At 36.6% G+C, this 19,276-nt stretch overlaps 1 protein-coding gene across 1 annotated transcript; it reads left to right on the forward strand.

Moving 5' to 3' along the window:
- Positions 1–373: 373 nt before the first annotated feature.
- On the forward strand, positions 374–10,318 carry OR52A5 (olfactory receptor family 52 subfamily A member 5). The gene is made up of 2 exons (XM_045370691.2): positions 374–419; positions 6,366–10,318. Exon 2 carries the CDS (start codon positions 6,426–6,428, stop codon positions 7,374–7,376), a length of 951 nt encoding a protein of 316 aa, XP_045226626.2. The 5' UTR covers positions 374–419; positions 6,366–6,425; the 3' UTR covers positions 7,377–10,318.
- The last annotated feature ends 8,958 nt before the right edge of the window (positions 10,319–19,276 follow it).

Below are 19,276 nucleotides of genomic sequence, written 5' to 3' on the forward strand. Positions count from 1 at the left end.
GTCTACACTTATTAGTCTGAATATTTCAAGACATTTTAATTTCTCTTTATTGGCTCATTATTTTTATAATTAAGTGCTGTGATGACATTGTCATCATGGTACACTGTCATCTCTTGTGAATTTGTAAACGGGAGTTCATTTTGGTTCCAAGTCCTGAAGAGATTTAGTATTTTTGTTTCTGTTTTTATTTTTAGATACAGAGCACGATTAGTTAATGAATCTTGTGAGTTCTTAACCAAATTCTGTCTCTTGTCCCAAGTGGTCCTCAAGGCTGGCCAGAGATTTGTGAGACCCCAATCCCAAAGGGGCCTTTTATAATACAAAACGCTGAGGGCTCACTGCCTGAAACATAAAAAAAAAAAAAAGAGAGAGAGAGTTCTACTCTATGACTTCTACTTATAAGTCCATTGATATCCCTGGTAAGTCTTTGAGCTTGAGATTCTGCATTGTATTTGGGAAATTGGAGAATTCATTCTAAAGAGAACATATATCTTCTGTGATTCAATATGCCAGAATGATAAAAATGCAACAGAATCTTAAAATAGTTGAGTGTTCAAACTCTAAAATGATGTCTCATGGTATCTCATGGTTTTCAGAATATTTACGGATCAGTTGATGAAATGCTGGGTGACAAATTTTAGAGTGAGATTTAATAATGGGAGGACATCTAGAGAATGATTATCTGGGCTGATAAGCAAATGTTAAAAGCCAAGAAAACTGAACGTGCCTAGACTGGGGAAGATTTAGGAGAAATGCTCACTGTGCCATCAAATATGTGAAGTTATTTCATGGGATAAGAAGGATAAAGTCTTATGGAAAAATAGCTGGTGCCAATTAACACGTTTTTGTTTATTTCTCAATATTTGAAATGGATTATGTCATTAATTTTTACAATCACTCTGTAATGTGTCTCTTTCTATTTTACCAATGAGGAAACTGAGGTAGTTAGAATTTCACAACTGGCTCAAGGGCATACAAAGTCAAGCAATAGCAGGTCTAGGATTTGACCTCTCTTGACTGGCTCCAGGTTCTGTAGAATTCACTGTCATAGACACTATGACTGGTGTCTATTATTAAAATGTAGATTTCAGACCTTCATGAGAAATTAAGAGGGAGGCAGTTTGGGGCTACGTATAAAGACCTAGATGAGGCTGGAAGCTGTACTGCAATGTGGCACACTATCTCAGAAAAAAAAAAAAAAAAGAGGGAGAGAGTTTTCTGTCATGGGAAGGTTTCAGGCAGAGATCAAATTGTGAACTTTAAAGATGATATAAATGGATGAGATTTCTGATATTGTGGATAGTATGGATTAACTTTAGGAGGGAGTGTAAATTTAGACTCCTAAATCCCTTAGTACTTTTAGATCCTTGGAATTATCTTGTGTCAGAACTGGAGTGGTAGTTATTTAGGGTTTATTCACACATCCAAGATGTAAGTTTCTAGAGTGTTGACTTTAGCCCAGGAATTTCAAGGGGTTCAGGAAGCTTTCTTCTTCCTTTAAACATATGCATACTTGTGCAAACAAAGTTCTTCCCTAGGCTGCCTTTTCTCATCCAGTGCAGTAATTCTCAGTGCAAGAACATGTTTTGCTCCTCTCTCAATTTACCCTTACATCATGTGGGTGAGTCCTCACAGATTTTGATTTGTTGTTAATCCTTCACTATTGTTACATTACTTTATAATATTCCATCTGGACTATCACAAATACATTTCTAGCAAGATCTTACTGTGCCCTAGTTTTCACTCCCTTAAAATCATTTGCTAACTTGCTAGCAGATAAAATTTTTAAAAGGCCAAATTTCTGGCCTATGATCTACAAACTTTTAATTACTTGGCTTAAAATAGTAACTTTACATTTGATCCTTTCCCTTTTACATTTGACCAACTAATATTTCTGCTTATGAACTAATTTATGTAGTAAAATATTTATTGATATGTTTTTTCAGCATATGTTTCATACTTCTGTGATTTTATACAAACTATTTTGTTTTTAAGGAATGTCCTTCTCTGTCTCCTTTATCTGGCCAGTATCTACTGAAGAATTATTTCCCTCAATACCCAGTTTTATTCTGCCCAGTTTGATTTAAAATACATAAATTCATCAATCTTTATTTAATTAAGGGCTTATTTTCCCCTCTAATATGAAGTATTAGGTTATAACTGCTAACGACCAGTGATATGTCCCTCTCCATGCATCCAAGGGACATCTGGCAATGCTTTAAGGCATTTTTTATTGTTGCTACAAGGAAGTGTGCTACTGGCATTCAATGGATAAGAGCCAGAGATGCTTCTAAACCTTTTATAATACAGATGATATCTCCCACAATAAATAATTTATTTGGCTTAAAATGTCAGTGCTGAGATTGAGAAAGCCTGCCCTAGAAAAAGAAATTAGGCCTATTGGAAGGTGGAAGTGGAGGTGGAAATAGAAATGGAAATAAAAAACTATCCAGAAGAAAGGTCATTATTTTCTCAACCTGATCTATGGGCTTTTTGATTGAAGGCTTGCTCTCTATTTCATTTACTTGCTGTTTTGTTCACTTGCTTCATCATCTCTTTTTGCTTTTTTTGTCTTTTCTCTGACTACACAGTACATACTTTGTCAAAGCTCGAATTTGTATGTTACCTTTCAAGGAGTCTCCAGTGCAACTATTACTCAAGTGGCCCTGTGGAATTAATCAAGGCACTATTTCTGATAAAGGCAATACTAAATATTTTTGAGCCAAATTGGAGATTATTGCCCAGTATATGTGTCAACAAAAAGAGTCAAACTCTGTAAAATATTTGAAGAGATTTATTCCGAGCCAAATATGAGTGACCATGGCCTGGGACACAGTGCTCAGGAGGTCCTAAGAACATGTGCCAAGGTAGTCTGGGTGCAGCTTGGTTTTATGCATTTTAGGGAGAAATGAGACTTCAATAAAATACATTTAAGAAATACGTTGATTATGTCCAGGAATCAGGGGTGGTTCCAGGTTTGTAGGTAGGTTTAAAATTTTTCTAATTGACAATTAGAAGGGAATATCTGAGTTACAATAAGAGGTTATGGAGATCAAAGTTTTATCATGCAGATGAAGTCTCTGAGTAGCAAGCTTGAGAGAGAACAGATTGTAAATGTTTCTTATTAGACTTAAGGTCTGTGTTGATGTTAATGCTGGAGAGATATAATGAGGCATGTCTCACCCCTACTTCCCTTCATGGCCTGAACCAGCCTTTCAGGTTAAATTTTAGAGTGCCCTGGATCAGGAGAAAGTCCATTCAAATGGTTGAAGGGACTTAAACTTTTATTTTTTATTTACATTCGGATGGTATGTTTTCAAGAAGTGGACATATATCAAACAGGTAGCATATAATAAACATGTTCTATACTGTGTGTCCTATACCTATGTGGTAAATTAAAGTGACTGAGGAGTAATGTCCATCAGAATCTTAACAAGTTCACTGATGAAAATAGTTGGTATATTTTTACATCACCCAGCCTGATGTAATTATACTCTGATACACAGATCTTTTAATCCTTATTTATAGAATTATATTTATAAAATCTCAGAGGACACAAATTTGCATATTTTATTCTTTCTGGGTAAATACAGCATAAAATTTTGATCCAAGTATATTTACTTATAACAAGAAGTCCTAGGCTTTCATTAATATAATCAACTATATTAATATTAACATTAATATATTAATATAATCAATGGTAATTTCGTAAGTTAAGAATGGTAAAACAATGTAAAATGTTTAAAGATATTAATTAAGTGATATTTAACACATATTTAATAAATGGTACATGTTGCTTTTTGAAGTCCAAGCATTCAGCAAAATGTAGATAATTAATAAATATGGAATAAATAAAATTATCTTTGTTTCTCAATTGCTTCAAACAGTATTTGGATCATAGTGGATACTTAATAAATCTTTGTTAATTAAAATCATTAAATAATAAACATCTAATTTATTTCTTGGATAAGTTTTATGGAAAGAAAGAAAGAGATATTTCTGCAATTACTGGAGATAGCTTATATGTGCTCTTTCACTTCCCGGAAACAATCTAAGTATATCAGCGGAAAAGGAAAAAATTAAACAAACAGACAAATGAAAGGTGATGAGGCTGGCAGATTGGTGGGATTTTTCCTTGTTGGCCTTCCACTACTATCTCTATCTATTTTGCAGTCTACTTAAATTACTTCAGAAAGTGAGTTTTGCAATTACTAAAAGAAAATACAGGTAATATATAAATTATTTAATATTTTACATATTTTGTGGTGCAAATATTTTCTTGAAATAGAGATTAATTCAGACAATAAAAAGCCATTGAGCTTTGGATGATGAAAAGGCAAAGCCACTCTACACTGAAACTTGTCCCCTGGTAACAGAGATAGGAGGCTCTGAAAGCCTAGAGTGTTACATGTTGGAGTTACCAGTGAAGGGCAGAGACAGAAAATGTGTTGAAATACTCCTATGCAAAATAATGTGCCAAAGAAAATTTTCACCTCTACAGAAATAATTGTATTTGAGTGGATAGAAGATGTATAGATATATAAAGCTTTATGTAAAGAAAAAAAATAACATTTTTCATGTAATTTCAAGTTGTTAAGAAGAGATGATGGTTCAGGCTTTGGGAGGTAACAATGCCTATTTCCAGGTAATGAAAATTAAAATGTATATGTTGGCAATTGATATTAAATACAAGAGATGTGCACATGGCAGAGCATGGTAGGTGAGAACAAGCTTTCATAGGAAGTGCTGAAGAAAAGACCCATGAATTCAAAAATAAGGAATTAATTTTGTTAGAGAATGCACAGGACTAGGTATACGACATATGATTGGGTTTTGAGAAGACACTGAAAGTTTGAAAAATTAAGTTGAAAGAATTTTGAGTCTATATGAGAAGAATCAGACTATGAAAAAAACTAACCTGGAAAAAAAAAAAAGGCAGTCAATGATTTTCAAAACTAAAAAACATTTCATTCAAACTTGTCTTCTGAATGTGACCAGAATGGTCTACCAGCACTGTGGATCCTTTCTTTTCTTCTTTTTTTTTTTTCAAGACAGAGTCTAGCTCTATAGCCCAGGCTGGAGTGCAGTGGCACGATCTCAGCTCACTGCAAGCTCCGCCTCCCAGGTTCACGCCATTCTCCTGCCTCAGCCTCCCGAGTAGCTGGGACTACAGGCGCCCGCCACCTTGCCCGGCTAGTTTTTTGTGTCACCCGGATAGTTTTTTGTATTTTTTAGTAGAGACGGGGTTTCACCGGGTTAGCCAGGATGGTCTTGATCTCCTGACCTCATGATCCACCTGCCTCGGCCTCCCAAAGTGCTGGGATTAGAGGCGTGAGCCACTGTGCCCGGCCTGTACTTTCTTAATAGTGTGTCTGATGACTAGAAATGTTCTTAATTTTAATTAAGTCCAATGCATAAATTGGCCTCCCAAAGCGCTGGGATTACCTGCATGAGTCACCAAGCCTGGCCATGGTGCAACTATTTTTCAATGTGTATGTCTTCATTATACCATGTGATTGAGAGATATTTTATATTTATAAACATTTAAATATAGTACACCGTGTGGTTGAGAGATGGTTCATGTTTATATATATTTAAATGCAGTCTCCACTGTATGCAGCTGTTTAATATATGTTTACTGAACACACACATAAACTGATTATAGTAAATTTTTTTTTTTTTTTTTTTTTGAGACAGAGTCTTGCTCTGTCGCCCAGGCTGGAGTGCAGTGGTGCGGTCTCGGGTCACTGCAAGCTCCACCTCCCGAGTAGTTCACGACATTCTCCTGCCTCAGCCTCCCGAGTAGCTGGGACTACAGGCGCCTGCCACCATGCCCGGCTAAGTTTTTGTATTTTTAGTAGAGACGGAGTTTCACGGAGTTAACCAGGATGGTCTCATCTCCTGACCTCGTGATCTGCCGGCCTTGACATCCCAAAGTGCTGGAATTACAGGCGTGAACCACCGCGCCCGGCCTGTGGATCTTTTCTTTATGGCTAATGTAGGTGAAGTCTCATTTTAAAATTCTTTTGCTTTGCATTAATTTTTTTTTTTTTTTTTTTTTTTTACAATTTCAATTGGTAAGTCACAGAAAAAGCACATATGCTGAGTAACAAACATAAAATACTGTTGATCCAGTAGTCATGAATCAGAAAGAAGCGATCTAATCCATTTAATTTTGCCCACTGAAAATGATTAAGACATGGAGAAATAGAACCTGATGTTCATCTTTCAGTGACTTTGGTAAAGGAAAGAGAAAATTCGAGAAGATTAGTTAGAATAGAAAATATAACATGATACACTCCTAAAATAACTAAAGTATATTTTCCTAAACTAAATTAACATATTTTTAATTTTAATTCATCAAGGCTCAACAGAGAATAGAAGATGAAACAGCAAATCTACTACTTGATTCTGCTGAACAAATCATGCCGACATTCAATGGCTCAGTCTTCATGCCCTCTGCGTTTATACTAATTGGGATTCCCGGTCTGGAGTCAGTACAGTGTTGGATTGGGATTCCCTTCTCTGCCATGTATCTTATTGGTGTGATTGGAAATTCCCTAATTTTAGTTATAATCAAACATGAAAACAGCCTCCATATACCCATGTACATTTTTTTGGCCATGTTGGCAGGCACAGACATTGCACTTAACACCTGCATTCTTCCCAAAATGTTAGGCATCTTCTGGTTCCATTTGCCAGAGATTTCTTTTGATGCCTGTCTTTTGCAAATGTGGCTTATTCATTCATTCCAGGCAATTGAATCAGGTATCCTTCTGGCAATGGCCCTGGATCGCTATGTGGCCATCTGTATCCCCTTGAGACATGCCACCATCTTTTCCCCGCAGTTCTTAACTCATATTGGACTTGGGGTGACACTCAGGGCTGCCATTCTTATAATACCTTCCTTAGGGCTCATCAAATGCTGTCTTAAACATTATCGAACTACAGTCGTCTCTCACTCTTATTGTGAGCACATGGCCATTGTGAAGCTGGCTATTGAAGATATCCGAGTCAACAAGATATATGGCCTATTTGTTGCCTTCGCAATCCTAGGGTTTGACATAATCTTTATTACCTTGTCCTATGTCCAAATTTTTATCACTGTCTTTCAGCTGCCCCAGAAGGAGGCACGATTCAAGGCCTTCAATACATGCATTGCCCACATTTGTGTCTTCCTACAGTTCTACCTTCTTGCCTTCTTCTCTTTCTTCACACACAGGTTTGGTTCACACATACCACCATATGTTCATATCCTCTTGTCAAATCTTTACCTGTTAGTTCCACCTTTTCTCAACCCTATTGTCTATGGAGTGAAGACCAAGCAAATTCGTGACCATGTTCTGAAAGTGTTTTTCTTCAAAAAAGTAACTTGATCATTAGTGACTCCTATAGAGATTTAGGGTTGGTTCTAAGTAAAAACCTAAATGTAATGAAAGTCACAGATCAATATTCTCAAACTACTAGCTCAACACATACCTGTAATTCTAAAGTACACCTCACTTTTTAGTATTTGCTTTGAATCTATATTTTGATAAATTTGGAATCATTTATGTGTCTTATCTACTTTATCTGAAATACTTATCAATATAAAAATAATATGAAATCAGTAATACCAACATCTGCAACATGAAACTTATGTAATTCAACCAATGACTATAAACACCAAGGAATGTACAAGGAGAGAATGCAAAAAAATTGAAAAATATTAAACATATTCACAAATATCATTTTTAGAAAAATAAAATCAGGGATCTGGGTTTACATATCAAATATCCTTCTAGAACCAGACAATTTTATTGATTTTTACCTAATTTGAGTTTTACTCACGTTTGGAAGTTTAAGTTCAATAATTGAACATACAAATTCTGTTACCCACTGAAAGCATCTTGAGTACAGAAACTGTATCTTATTTACCCTTTATCAGCAATACAGAGGACAATGCCTCTGTATTGCTTAGAATCTAAGTGAAAATGACATTGAATAATGAACAGAGTAAACATTTTATTTGTGTCAATTAATGGTATTCAAAAGCCACAAATTTGGAGACTCTAAGGTAATATGCAATCTTACCATACAGAAAACCTGCATACTAGAGATTTTATTTCCATATTATCAGGGTAAAAGAAAGGTGAAGACTTGAAATAATCGTTATGCAAACCTGAAATAATATATTGGCTAAACACAGAACTGACATATAAGAAACCACCTCCTGAATAAGGACTTTAGTCAAGACAGAACCAAACAATTTTTTTTTTCCTAAGAATCAAGTTGACAGAGTCATCTGAATCACTAATTTTGAAAAGATGCATGGTCGAAGGAATAAATAATACAGTAAAACGTTCTGATGTAAAAAATCATATCATTCAAGAGGCAGATATAGATTCATGTAATTTTGGGGAAAAATCTTGTCAATAATGTAGAAATAACTTTGAGTCATAATATGTTTGTTTTTTAAATAAAGTTTATGTAAACATTAACTGTATTTAGAAAGAATCAAAAATACAATGACAAAAGATAAAACAACATGTTAGTTGATAGGCAGACATGTTAAAAATTGTTGAATTATATAAGCAAAACTTAATCATGAAATAACCATTTTAATTCTGGATTAGAGCATTAAATATTTCAGTAGTTATGCCATTAATAATGCAGAAAGAATAATTAATGAGGAGTTATTCTCCCAAAAGAAAAAAAAATCATAAATATATGAATTCTTTCAGAAAATTTAGTATGCATGAAGGATAAAGAATAAAGATAATAAGCATGTGATATTCCTAAATAAGAAACCAAAACAAACAATATGATGATAACTACAGATTAATCACGAGTGAATGAAAAAACTGTATTTCAAAGTATCTGGTATAAAAATGCACCAAATTATATAAATGAAAATAGACAAAACACCCATATTGGAAAATATCAACAGAAAATAAAAATTCAACATAAGTCTATCAGAAAAAACACATTAAATATCCTAAAAAACACATGTTGTTTTTCCTTCTCTGGAGTATGAGGGAACACAAATAACAAAGATCATAAAAACGCACATTATCTAATGGAAAAAATTAAATGAAAAATTTGTGTCATAATTAGACTGTGGGTTGGCATTTCAAGTCATTTAAATCTGTAATTAATAAAAAGAACAATTACAGCGCATAATAATATTACTAGTTTCTGTAACAATGTTGTCCCTGTCCAGTGTTCTCTGCTAAAGAAACCCCAGCCAGTCTGCTGAAGAAATCTCCACATGGAGTACGGCATCTGGTCCAGCTGGTTTCAGCTAGGTGCCAGTCAGCACACAGATCTGTTTGACCTCTTGATTGCCTTTTGGTCTTCTTTGCAGGTCAAATTTGTTCCGTGCTGAAGACCTGGGTTCATATTACCTTTTTTTAAGGTGTAAAAAAAGAGACCTGGCCTCAAAATGAGGTTGTGCACATATTTTCTGGGAGTCCGCTCCATTGCTCTTCAATTGAGGGCTCTGGCTAATTGGATGCAGAGTCTGAGGTAATGGACAGCCACTTATAGCAGCTAGAGGGCTGAGATATGAGTCAGACTCATATGCCCTGACTATGATGCAACGAACATCTTAAAAAGAGACATTTATTCCAAGAGTGAATTGTTTGAGGGCTCGAAGGGATTGCCTTAAGTTAAAGATGGATAAACAGGTATCAAAGCTAGGAATCAAAAAGGTCTGTGATTCTCCATTATCCTTCCTTTAACATTCTACATACCCCTGGGCATGTTATTTCCTCTTCTCTACAATGGGGCTAACAATACAAGCCTCAGAGACTTGTGAGGAATATGTGAGAAAAGGGTCTTCAAGCATGTAGCACAGATCTAGGCTAAAACACACCTTAAACATGTAGGCCCAGGTGTACATACTCTGAGAATTAAGACTCAGAGAAAAATGATTTCAGGTTTAAGTGCAAAGAGACAGAAATGAATGGAGCAGAGTCCAGGATAGCTGTGTGGCTGACGATCCTCTAGCTGGAGCTAGGTCAATGACTTTGGGCAGAGTGTGTGTGTAACATGCTCAGAAACATGCCAACTGAGACAACAGAATACCTTGGTGATCTTTATTCAACTGTTTATTTTTACTGAGATAGAATTCACGTGCCATAATATTAGTAATTTTAAAGTATGCAATTTGATGACTTTTAGTGTATTATAAAGGCTGTGCAACCATCATCACTACCTAATTCCAAAATATTTTTGTCGTCCTAAAAAAAAATCTATACACATTAGTAGCCACACCGGATTACTTCTGTTCCCCCCATTTCCAGTCTTAGCAATCTCTAATCTCTTTTCTGTTTCAATGGATTTTCCTGTCTGGATGTTTTATATAAATAAAGCATTTCATATGTGAACTCTTCTATTGACTTTTTTCAATTCTTTTCAATTAATTCTTATATTAATGTAATATTTTAAAGGTTAATCCATGTACAATATATCAGTAATGCATTTCTTTTTAAGGTTGAGTGATATTCCATTATATGGGTATGCCACATTTTATTCATTTAGCCATCAGTTGACAGACATTTACAATGCTTTCACTTTTTGGCTATCATTAGCTTTCATTAAAAAACATCACTAAGAGACCCATTTGATGTTATTTGTCATACATTTAAAACAAGTCTCATCAACATTTTTCTTCAGTAAAATTCATTTTCAGGGAAGAAGGAATAGACAAAGTGTATGTTTAAATTCAAAGATGAGCTTAGATATGATGAGACCAGATGAGATAAAATAGTTGAATGGAAAGCAAAGAATGAAAGCAAGATCGTAGATGAACTGTGAAAGAAATGAAGCACAGCAGAAATAAGGTGAAATCAACAGATTTAATGTGTCTCATTCTGTCAAAGTGTTGTTGAAGTCAGACTGAGGAGAGTGAACTGGTAAAAATACAAAGAATAACATTAGAAATAATACTCTCCAGTTGTAGGATATTAATTATCTCTGGAAGGAGGGTGGGAAATATTGTGGAAGTGCAGAAGAAGTATGATTCAATTGTATTGAACCTTCCCTCAAGAAACAGTGTGATGGGTTACATGGGATTTTTAGTTATGCTTTATTTATTTTTTATATATTTTTATTGTATATATTTGGTAAAAAAAGATAAGTGAATATATTCCTGATGTAGTACTTGGCAAACCACTGAGTTTAACAGAAGATAAACAGTATTTTTACATTCATAGTAAAAATATCTCCTAATGTGTTTTAGTTTCTTTAGCAAATATTTATTAAGATTATTCCATGCTTTAAGAACTATGATTAGAATTTAGGATAAAGGAATGTTCATGAAGGCAATGAACATAAAGGTGCAGCCCCGTTTCTTACATTGAAGTATATATTCTATGTGTCAATATGATGTTTGTAGAATTTTTAAAGCTTAATTATTGCCTTGTTTTTCAGTTACAAAGAGAACTATGTTAAATTTTCCTATACTGTAGATTTTTCTTTTTTCCTTGGGGATGAATCAACGTTCTCTTTTCTTTCTTTCTTTTTTTTTTTCTTTTTTTTTAAACTTTATTTTTGGTTCAGGTGGTACAGGTGTAGGTTTTTTACATGGAAAATTTCATACCACTGGGGTTTGATGTACAAACGATTTCATCAAACAGATAGTGAATGTAACACCCAGTAAGTAGTTTTTCAGCCCTCACCCTTTTCCCACCCTCTGACCTCAAGTAGATGCTGGTGTCTATTGTTCCCTTCTTTGTGGCCATGTGTACTCAAAATTTATCTTCCACTTATAAGTGAGAACATGTGTTATTTTGTTTTCTGTTCCTGCATTAATTCACTTAGGATTATGGCCTCCAGCTGCATCCATGTTGCTGCAAAGGATATAGTCCCTTTCTTTTTTATGGCTGTATAGTATTCCATGGTGTACATGTACTACATTTTCTTTATGCAGTCCACCACTGATGAGCATCTAGGTTGATTCCATGTCTTCACTACTGTGAATAGCATTGTGATGAACACAGAAGTGTATGTGTTTTTTCGGTAGAATAATTTACATTCCTTTAGGTATATATCCAGGGATGGGCTTGCTGGGTCGAATGGTAGTTCTGTTGCAAGTTCTTTGAGAAATCTCCAAACTGCGTTCTACATTGGCTAGACTAATCTACATTCTCACTGGCAGTGTATAAGCATCCTTTTTTCTCTACAACCTCACCAGCATCTGTTACTTTTTGACCTTTTAATAATAACTATTCAGACTGATGTGAGGTAATATCTTATTGTGCTTTTGATTAGTATTTCTCTAATGATTAGTGATGAGCATTTTTTCATATGCTTGATGGCCCCATGAATATCTTCTTTTGAGAAATATCTGTTCATGTTCTTTGCCTACTTTTTAATGGGGTTGGTAGACCTTTCTTGGATGCATATTTTGCAAATATTTTCTCCTATTCTATAGCTTGTCTACTTACTCTGTTAATAGTTTTTCTTGCTGTGCAGAAGGTCCAGAATAGTATTTCCTAGATTTTCTTCTTGAGTTTTTATAGATGGAGGTCTTATATTTAAGACATTAATTAATCTTGAATTGATTTTTATATATGGTAAAAGATGTTCAATTCAATAAATGGTGCTGGGATTACTGGCTAGCCAATACAATCTTCTGTAACAGATGCAGAAGATTGCATATGGCTAGCCAGTTATCCCAGCACCATTTATTGAATAGGACATCCTTTACCAATTACTCATATTGTCAACTTTGTTAAAGATCAAATAATTGTAGGCATGCAGCTTTATTTCAGAATTCTCTAAACTGTTCCATTGGTTTATGTGTCTAATTCTGTACCAGTACCATGCTGCTTTCGTTTCTGTAGCCTTGGAGTATAGTTTGAAGTCATCTGGTGTGACTTCATGACTTTGTTCTTTTGCTTGAGATTGCTTTGGCTATTCAGTCTCTTTTTGGGTTCCAAATAAATTTTAGAATCTTTATTCTAATTATGTGAAAAATGTCTTTGGCAATTTGATAGGAATAACATTGCATCCGTAAATTGCTTTGGGAAATAGTCATTTCACAACATTGATTCTTTCTATCCAAGAGCAAGAAATGTTTTATTTATCATTTGTTTGTGTCAACTCTGATGTCTTTGAGCAGTGTTTTTAAATTCTCATTGTAGAAATCCTTCACCTCCCTTGTTAGCTGTATTTCTAGGTATTTTATTCTTTTTGTGGTTATTGTGAATGGAATTGCATTCTTTATTTTGCCCTCACCTTGGATGTTGTTGATGTGTAGAAATTCTACTCATTTTTGTACACTGATTTTGTATTCTGAAATTTTATTTCAGTCGTTTAGCAGTTCTAGCAACCTCTGAGCAGAGACTATGGGGTTTCCTAGGTATAGAATCATATTGCAGGTGAAGAGAGATAGTTTAACTTCCCCTTTTCTTACTTGGATCCCTTTTGCTTCTTGTTTCTTTTTACTGTCAAATTGTTCTGGCTGGAACTTCCAGTACTTTGTTGAATAGTAGTGGTGAGAGTGGGCATCCTTGTCTTGTTCCATTTCTCAGGGGGAATGCTTGCACCTTTTGCCCATTTAATATGATGGGTGTAGGTTTGTAATACACAGCTTTTATTATTTTGAGGTATGTTCCTTTAATGCCTACTTTGTTGAGGACTTTTAACATGAAGGGATGTTGAATTTTATGAAAAACTTTTCTGTGCCTATTGAGATAATCATGCGGTTTCGTTTATAGTTCTGTCTATGTGATGAATTACATTTATTGTTATGTGTATGCTGAACCAACCTTGCATCCCAGGAATAAAACCTACTTGATCTTGGAAGATTAGTTTTTTGAAGTGCTGCTGGATTTGGTTTGCTAGTATTTTGTTGAGGATTTTTGACTCTATGTTCATCAGAGATATTAGCCTAAAGGTTTCTTTTCTTCTTGTGTCTCTCCCAGGTTTTGGTATCAGAACAAATCTGGCCTCACAGAATGTGTTAGAGATTAGTCCCTTTTCCTCAACATTTTGGAATCATTTTAGTAGGATGGGTACTAGCTCTTTTCTATACTTCTTTGTAGAATTTAGCTGTTTATCTGGTCCAGGGCTTTTAATGGTCGGTAGGTTTTTTATTAGTGATTCAATTTTGGAACTTGTTATTGGTCTGCTTAAAATTTCAATTTCTTTCTGGCTCAATATTGAGAGGTTGTATGTTTCCAGGAATTAGTCCATTTTGTTTAGGTTCTCTACTTTGTGTCGTTCTGCATTAATTAATTTTACATAAGGAAAAACTAAAAGCCAAAACATATATGCATTTTAAATTAAACTCTCTATTAAAGATATTTAAGAGTAGGGAACTTCTTGGGATCAACAGATTAAAAAAAAAGAAAGAAAGAAAAAAAAAGGCCTGTAATTTACTTTTCTAGGAAGGACTGTTCTAATTTTCTGTCTCTTAAAATAGGACCAAAAATCATCTGTGCATAATTGATTTTCTTCCCTTTCTCTTAGCAAGTCTTAGTTCTTACAGGGATTACTGTATTCTAAACCCTGTTCTGCCTACCACTTCCAAACACACTCCTTCCTTCTATCACTGAAATGCCTTCTGGAAGTCCTTTGATGGTCAAGAGTAAATATAAGATACAATATTTGTTTTGTTTTCTATTCCTTTTCCTTAGCAAGCATACAATAACGCTGTCCAATTTGTTCAGAAATGAAATGGAGTCTCAATCGATGCATTGCCTTATTTTAGCGTCCTTTTTCTTTGTCACAAGTGAGAAGGAGATAAACCCTATCTCTGGGGCTCTGAGAGACAGGAATGTGTTTTACTAACAGAAGATGGTTCAACACTGCCATCTCCTGGCCATACTAGATATGCCAGGCCCCCAGGGAATTGAGCAAGACGCTAACCCTTAGAAGTGGCATCTGTTCCTCTGGCTTTAAACTTCCATCTTTGCCCTAGGAAAAAACCAATATCTCTCAGGATTTGAGAGAGGCTAATAAAATTTTGGTAATCAGGGAAAATTATGTTACAAACCACAAATATTCCACAGCTGGGACCAGCAAAGAGCAACATTCCTCTGTGCCAGTCACTTCTCACTGCTGCTTCTGGATATTGAGTAAATTATAGTTAGGAATGTGTACAGCTCAAGTGGAGGTAAAACAGTATATCTTGAAGTATGAGTACAAGTGCAGCTAATGAATGTAGACTCCAGAAAAAATCCAAATCATAAACATGAAGAGTATAAGTATATTTTTGTTAGGGTCTGACTTTGAAATTCTATGAACTACAATTAAAGAAAAATAATGATAAGTTGAAGAATCTGCTTTGGAAGATTGAGATGTTAAGGGCAGTTAGGATCCTGCTATTGGAGAAGTAATTTAGACCTGCAGATGTTTTACCTGAAAGAGAGAAGGATCATGAGTGTATAGGGAAGTTCAAACTGTCCCTCTGAAGGTTCAAGTCTATGTCTGTTAAAATGAATTGACAAAAGACAAATTAACAGGAAAAAGACATAGAATTTTATTAACATGCATAAGCATGGAGAAATCTAAGGAGAATGATCACCTGATAGCTGAATTAAGGATAGATGCTTATATTTCCTTCTTTATAGAGGAGGGGAGACATTGAATGGGACCTGAGAAGAGACAATAGTTTGAGATGAAGTTCATCTGGGTTCCAGGTGTGGTGTTTAGTTTTCAGTGTCGTCCTCTGTAATATGAGTTTTAATCTTCTCTGGTTAATGGAATTTCAGGGAAGGGATGGGAGGCAATCGTGTTCCTCTTTAGGGGTCTGGTGTCTACGTAGATAAGGGAACTTCAGATAATAGCCTCATCCCATGCTTTGGGAAAGACAAAGAAGTGAAAGACAGGAAGGCCTGGGGGATGTCAGAGAAACCTTGCGGTTGCTTCTTTAGTTCAGAATGTTAAAGTGCTATATTCAGGGATATTAGTTTTCTGGACTCTAACAATATAATGATCTCCAAAACATTCCAGAGTTTAAATCTGTGATAATTATGGTGATGGGGGCCAGGGAAGAACACAGAATAATATTTGGATGTGATGACTTGAGTTCTGGAGAGACATTAGAAATGCTTAGCACTCCACTTATAAAATTTATAGATCACGGGGGGCGGAGCAAGATGGCCGAATAGGAACAGCTCCAGTCTCCAACTCCCAGCGCGAGTGACACAGAAGACCGGTGATTTCTGCATTTTCAACTGAGGTACTGGGTTCATCTCACTGGGGAGTGCCGGACGATCGGTGCTGGTCAGCTGCTGCAGCCCGACCAGCGAGAGCTGAAGCAGGGCGAGGCATTGCCTCACCTGGGAAGCGCAAGGGGGAAGGGAATCCCTTTTCCTAGCCAGGGGAACTGAGACACACAACACCTGGAAAATCGGGTAACTCCCACCCCAATACTGCGCTTTAAGCAAACAGGCACACCAGGAGATCATATCCCACACCTGGCCGGGAGGGTCCAACACCCACGGAGCCTCCCTCATTGCTAGCACAGCAGTCTGTGATCTACCGGCAAGGCAGTAGCGAGGCTGGGGGAGGGGCGCCCGCCATTGCTGAGGCTTAAGTAGGTAAACAAAGCTGCTAGGAAGCTCGAACTGGGTGGAGCTCACAGCAGCTCAAGGAAACCTGCCTGTCTCTGTAGACTCCACCTCTGGGGACAGGGCAATAACAAACGCAGCCGAAACCTCTGCAGACGCAAATGACTCTGTCTGACAGCTTTGAAGAGAGCAGTGGATCTCCCAACACAGAGGTTGAGATCTGAGAAGGGACAGACTCCCTGCTCAAGTGGGTCTCTGACACCTGAGTAGCCTAACTGGGAGACATCACCCACTAGGGGCAGTCTAACACCCCACACCTCACAGGGTGGAGTACACCCCTGAGAGGAAGCTTCCAAAGCAAGAATCAGACAGGTACACTTGCTGTTCAGAAATATTCTATCTTCTGCAGCCTCTGCTGCTGATACCCAGGCAAACAGGGTCTGGAGTGGACCTCAAGCAATCTCCAACAGACCTCCAGCTGAGGGTCCTGACTGTTAGAAGGAAAACTATCAAACAGGAAGGACACCTACACCAAAACCCCATCAGTACATCACCATCATCAAAGACCAGAGGCAGATAAAACCACAAAGATGGGGAAAAAGCAGGGCAGAAAAGCTGGAAATTCAAAAAATAAGAGTGCATCTCCCCCGGCAAAGGAGCGCAGCTCATCACCAGCAATGGATCAAAGCTGGACGGAGAATGACTTTGACGAGATGAGAGAAGAAGGCTTCAGTCCATCAAATTTCTCAGAGCTAAAGGAGAAATTACGTACCCAGCACAAAGAAACTAAAAATCTTGAAAAAAAAGTGGAAGAATTGATGGCTAGCGTAATTAATGCAGAGAAGGTCATAAACGAAATGAAAGAGATGAAAACCATGACACGAGAAATACGTGAAAAATGCACAAGCTTCAGTAACCGACTTGATCAACTGGAAGAAAGAGTATCTGCGATTGAGGATCAAATGAATGAAATGAAGCGAGAAGAGAAACCAAAAGAAAAAAGAAGAAAAAGAAATGAACAAAGCCTGCAAGAAGTATGGGATTATGTAAAAAGACCAAATCTACGTCTGATTGGGGTGCCTGAAAGTGAGGGGGAAAATGGAACCAACTTGGAAAACACTCTTCAGGATATCATCCAGGAGAACTTCCCCAACCTAGCAGGGCAGGCCAACATTCAAATCCAGGAAATACAGAGAAAGCCACAAAGATACTCCTTGAGAAGAGCAACTCCAAGACACATAATTGCCAGATTCACCAAAGTTGAAATGAAGGACAAAATCTTAAGGGCAGCCAGAGAGAAAGGTCGGGTTACCCACAAAGGGAAGCCCATCAGACTAACAGCAGATCTCTCGGCAGAAACTCTCCAAGCCAGAAGAGAGTGGGGGCCAATATTCAACATTCCTAAAGAAAAGAATTTTCAACCCAGAATTTCATATCCAGCCAAACTAAGTTTCATAAGTGAAGGAGAAATAAAATCCTTTACAGATAAGCAAATGCTTAGAGATTTTGTCACCACTAGGCTTGCCTTACAAGAGACCCTGAAGGAAGCACTCAACATGGAAAGGAACAACCGGTACCAGCCATTGCAAAAGCATGCCAAAATGTAAAGACCATCGAGGCTAGGAAGAAACTGCATCAACTAACGAGCAAAATAACCAGTTAATATCATAATGGCAGGATCAAGTTCACACATAACAATATTAACCTTAAATGTAAATGGACTAAATGCTCCAATTAAAAGACACAGACTGGCAAACTGGATAAAGAGTCAAGACCCATCAGTCTGCTGTATTCAGGAGACCCATCTCACATGCAGAGACATACATAGGCTCAAAATAAAGGGATGGAGGAAGGTTTACCAAGCAAATGGAGAACAAAAAAAAGCGGGGGTTGCAATGCTAGTCTCTGATAAAACAGACTTTAAACCATCAAAGATCAAAAGAGACAAAGAAGGCCATTACATAATGGTAAAGGGATCAATTCAACAGGAAGAGCTAACTATCCTAAATATATGTGCACCCAATACAGGAGCACCCAGATTCATAAAGCAAGTCCTTAGAGACTTAAAAAGAGACTTAGACTCCTATACAATAATAATGGGGGACTTGAACACTCCACTGTCAACATTAGACAGATCAACGAGAAAGAAAGTTAACAAGGATATCCAGGAATTGAACTCATCTCTGCAGCAAACAGACCTAATAGACATCTATAGAACTCTCCACCCCAAATCAACAGAATATACATTCTTCTCAGCACCATATCGTACTTACTCCAAAATCGACCACATAACTGGAAGTAAAGCACTCCTCAGCAAATGTACAAGAACAGAAATTATAACAAACTGTCTCTCAGACCACAGTGCAATCAAACTAGAACTCAGGACTAAGAAACTCAATCAAAACCGCTCAACTACATGGAAACTGAACAACCTGCTCCTGAATGACTACTGGGTACATAACGAAATGAAGGCAGAAATAAAGATGTTCTTTGAAACCAATGAGAACAAAGATACAACATACCAGAATCTCTGGGACACATTTAAAGCAGTGTGTAGAGGGAAATTTATAGCACTAAATGCCCACAAGAGAAAGCAGGAAAGATCTAAAATTGACACTCTAACATAGCAATTAAAAGATCTAGAGAAGCAAGAGCAAACACATTCGAAAGCTAGCAGAAGGCAAGAAATAACTAAGATCAGAGCAGAACTGAAGGAGATAGAGACACAAAAAACTCTCCAAAAAATCAATGAATCCAGGAGTTGGTTTTTT

Source organism: Macaca fascicularis, chromosome 14 (genome assembly GCF_037993035.2).
Source record: "Macaca fascicularis isolate 582-1 chromosome 14, T2T-MFA8v1.1".
Taxonomy (NCBI): Eukaryota; Metazoa; Chordata; class Mammalia; order Primates; family Cercopithecidae; genus Macaca; species Macaca fascicularis.

Coding starts and splice junctions, on each gene's coding strand:
- OR52A5 (XM_045370691.2), top strand. CDS start 6,426: ATGCCGACATTCAATGGCTCAGTCTTCATGCCCTCTGCGTTTATACTA.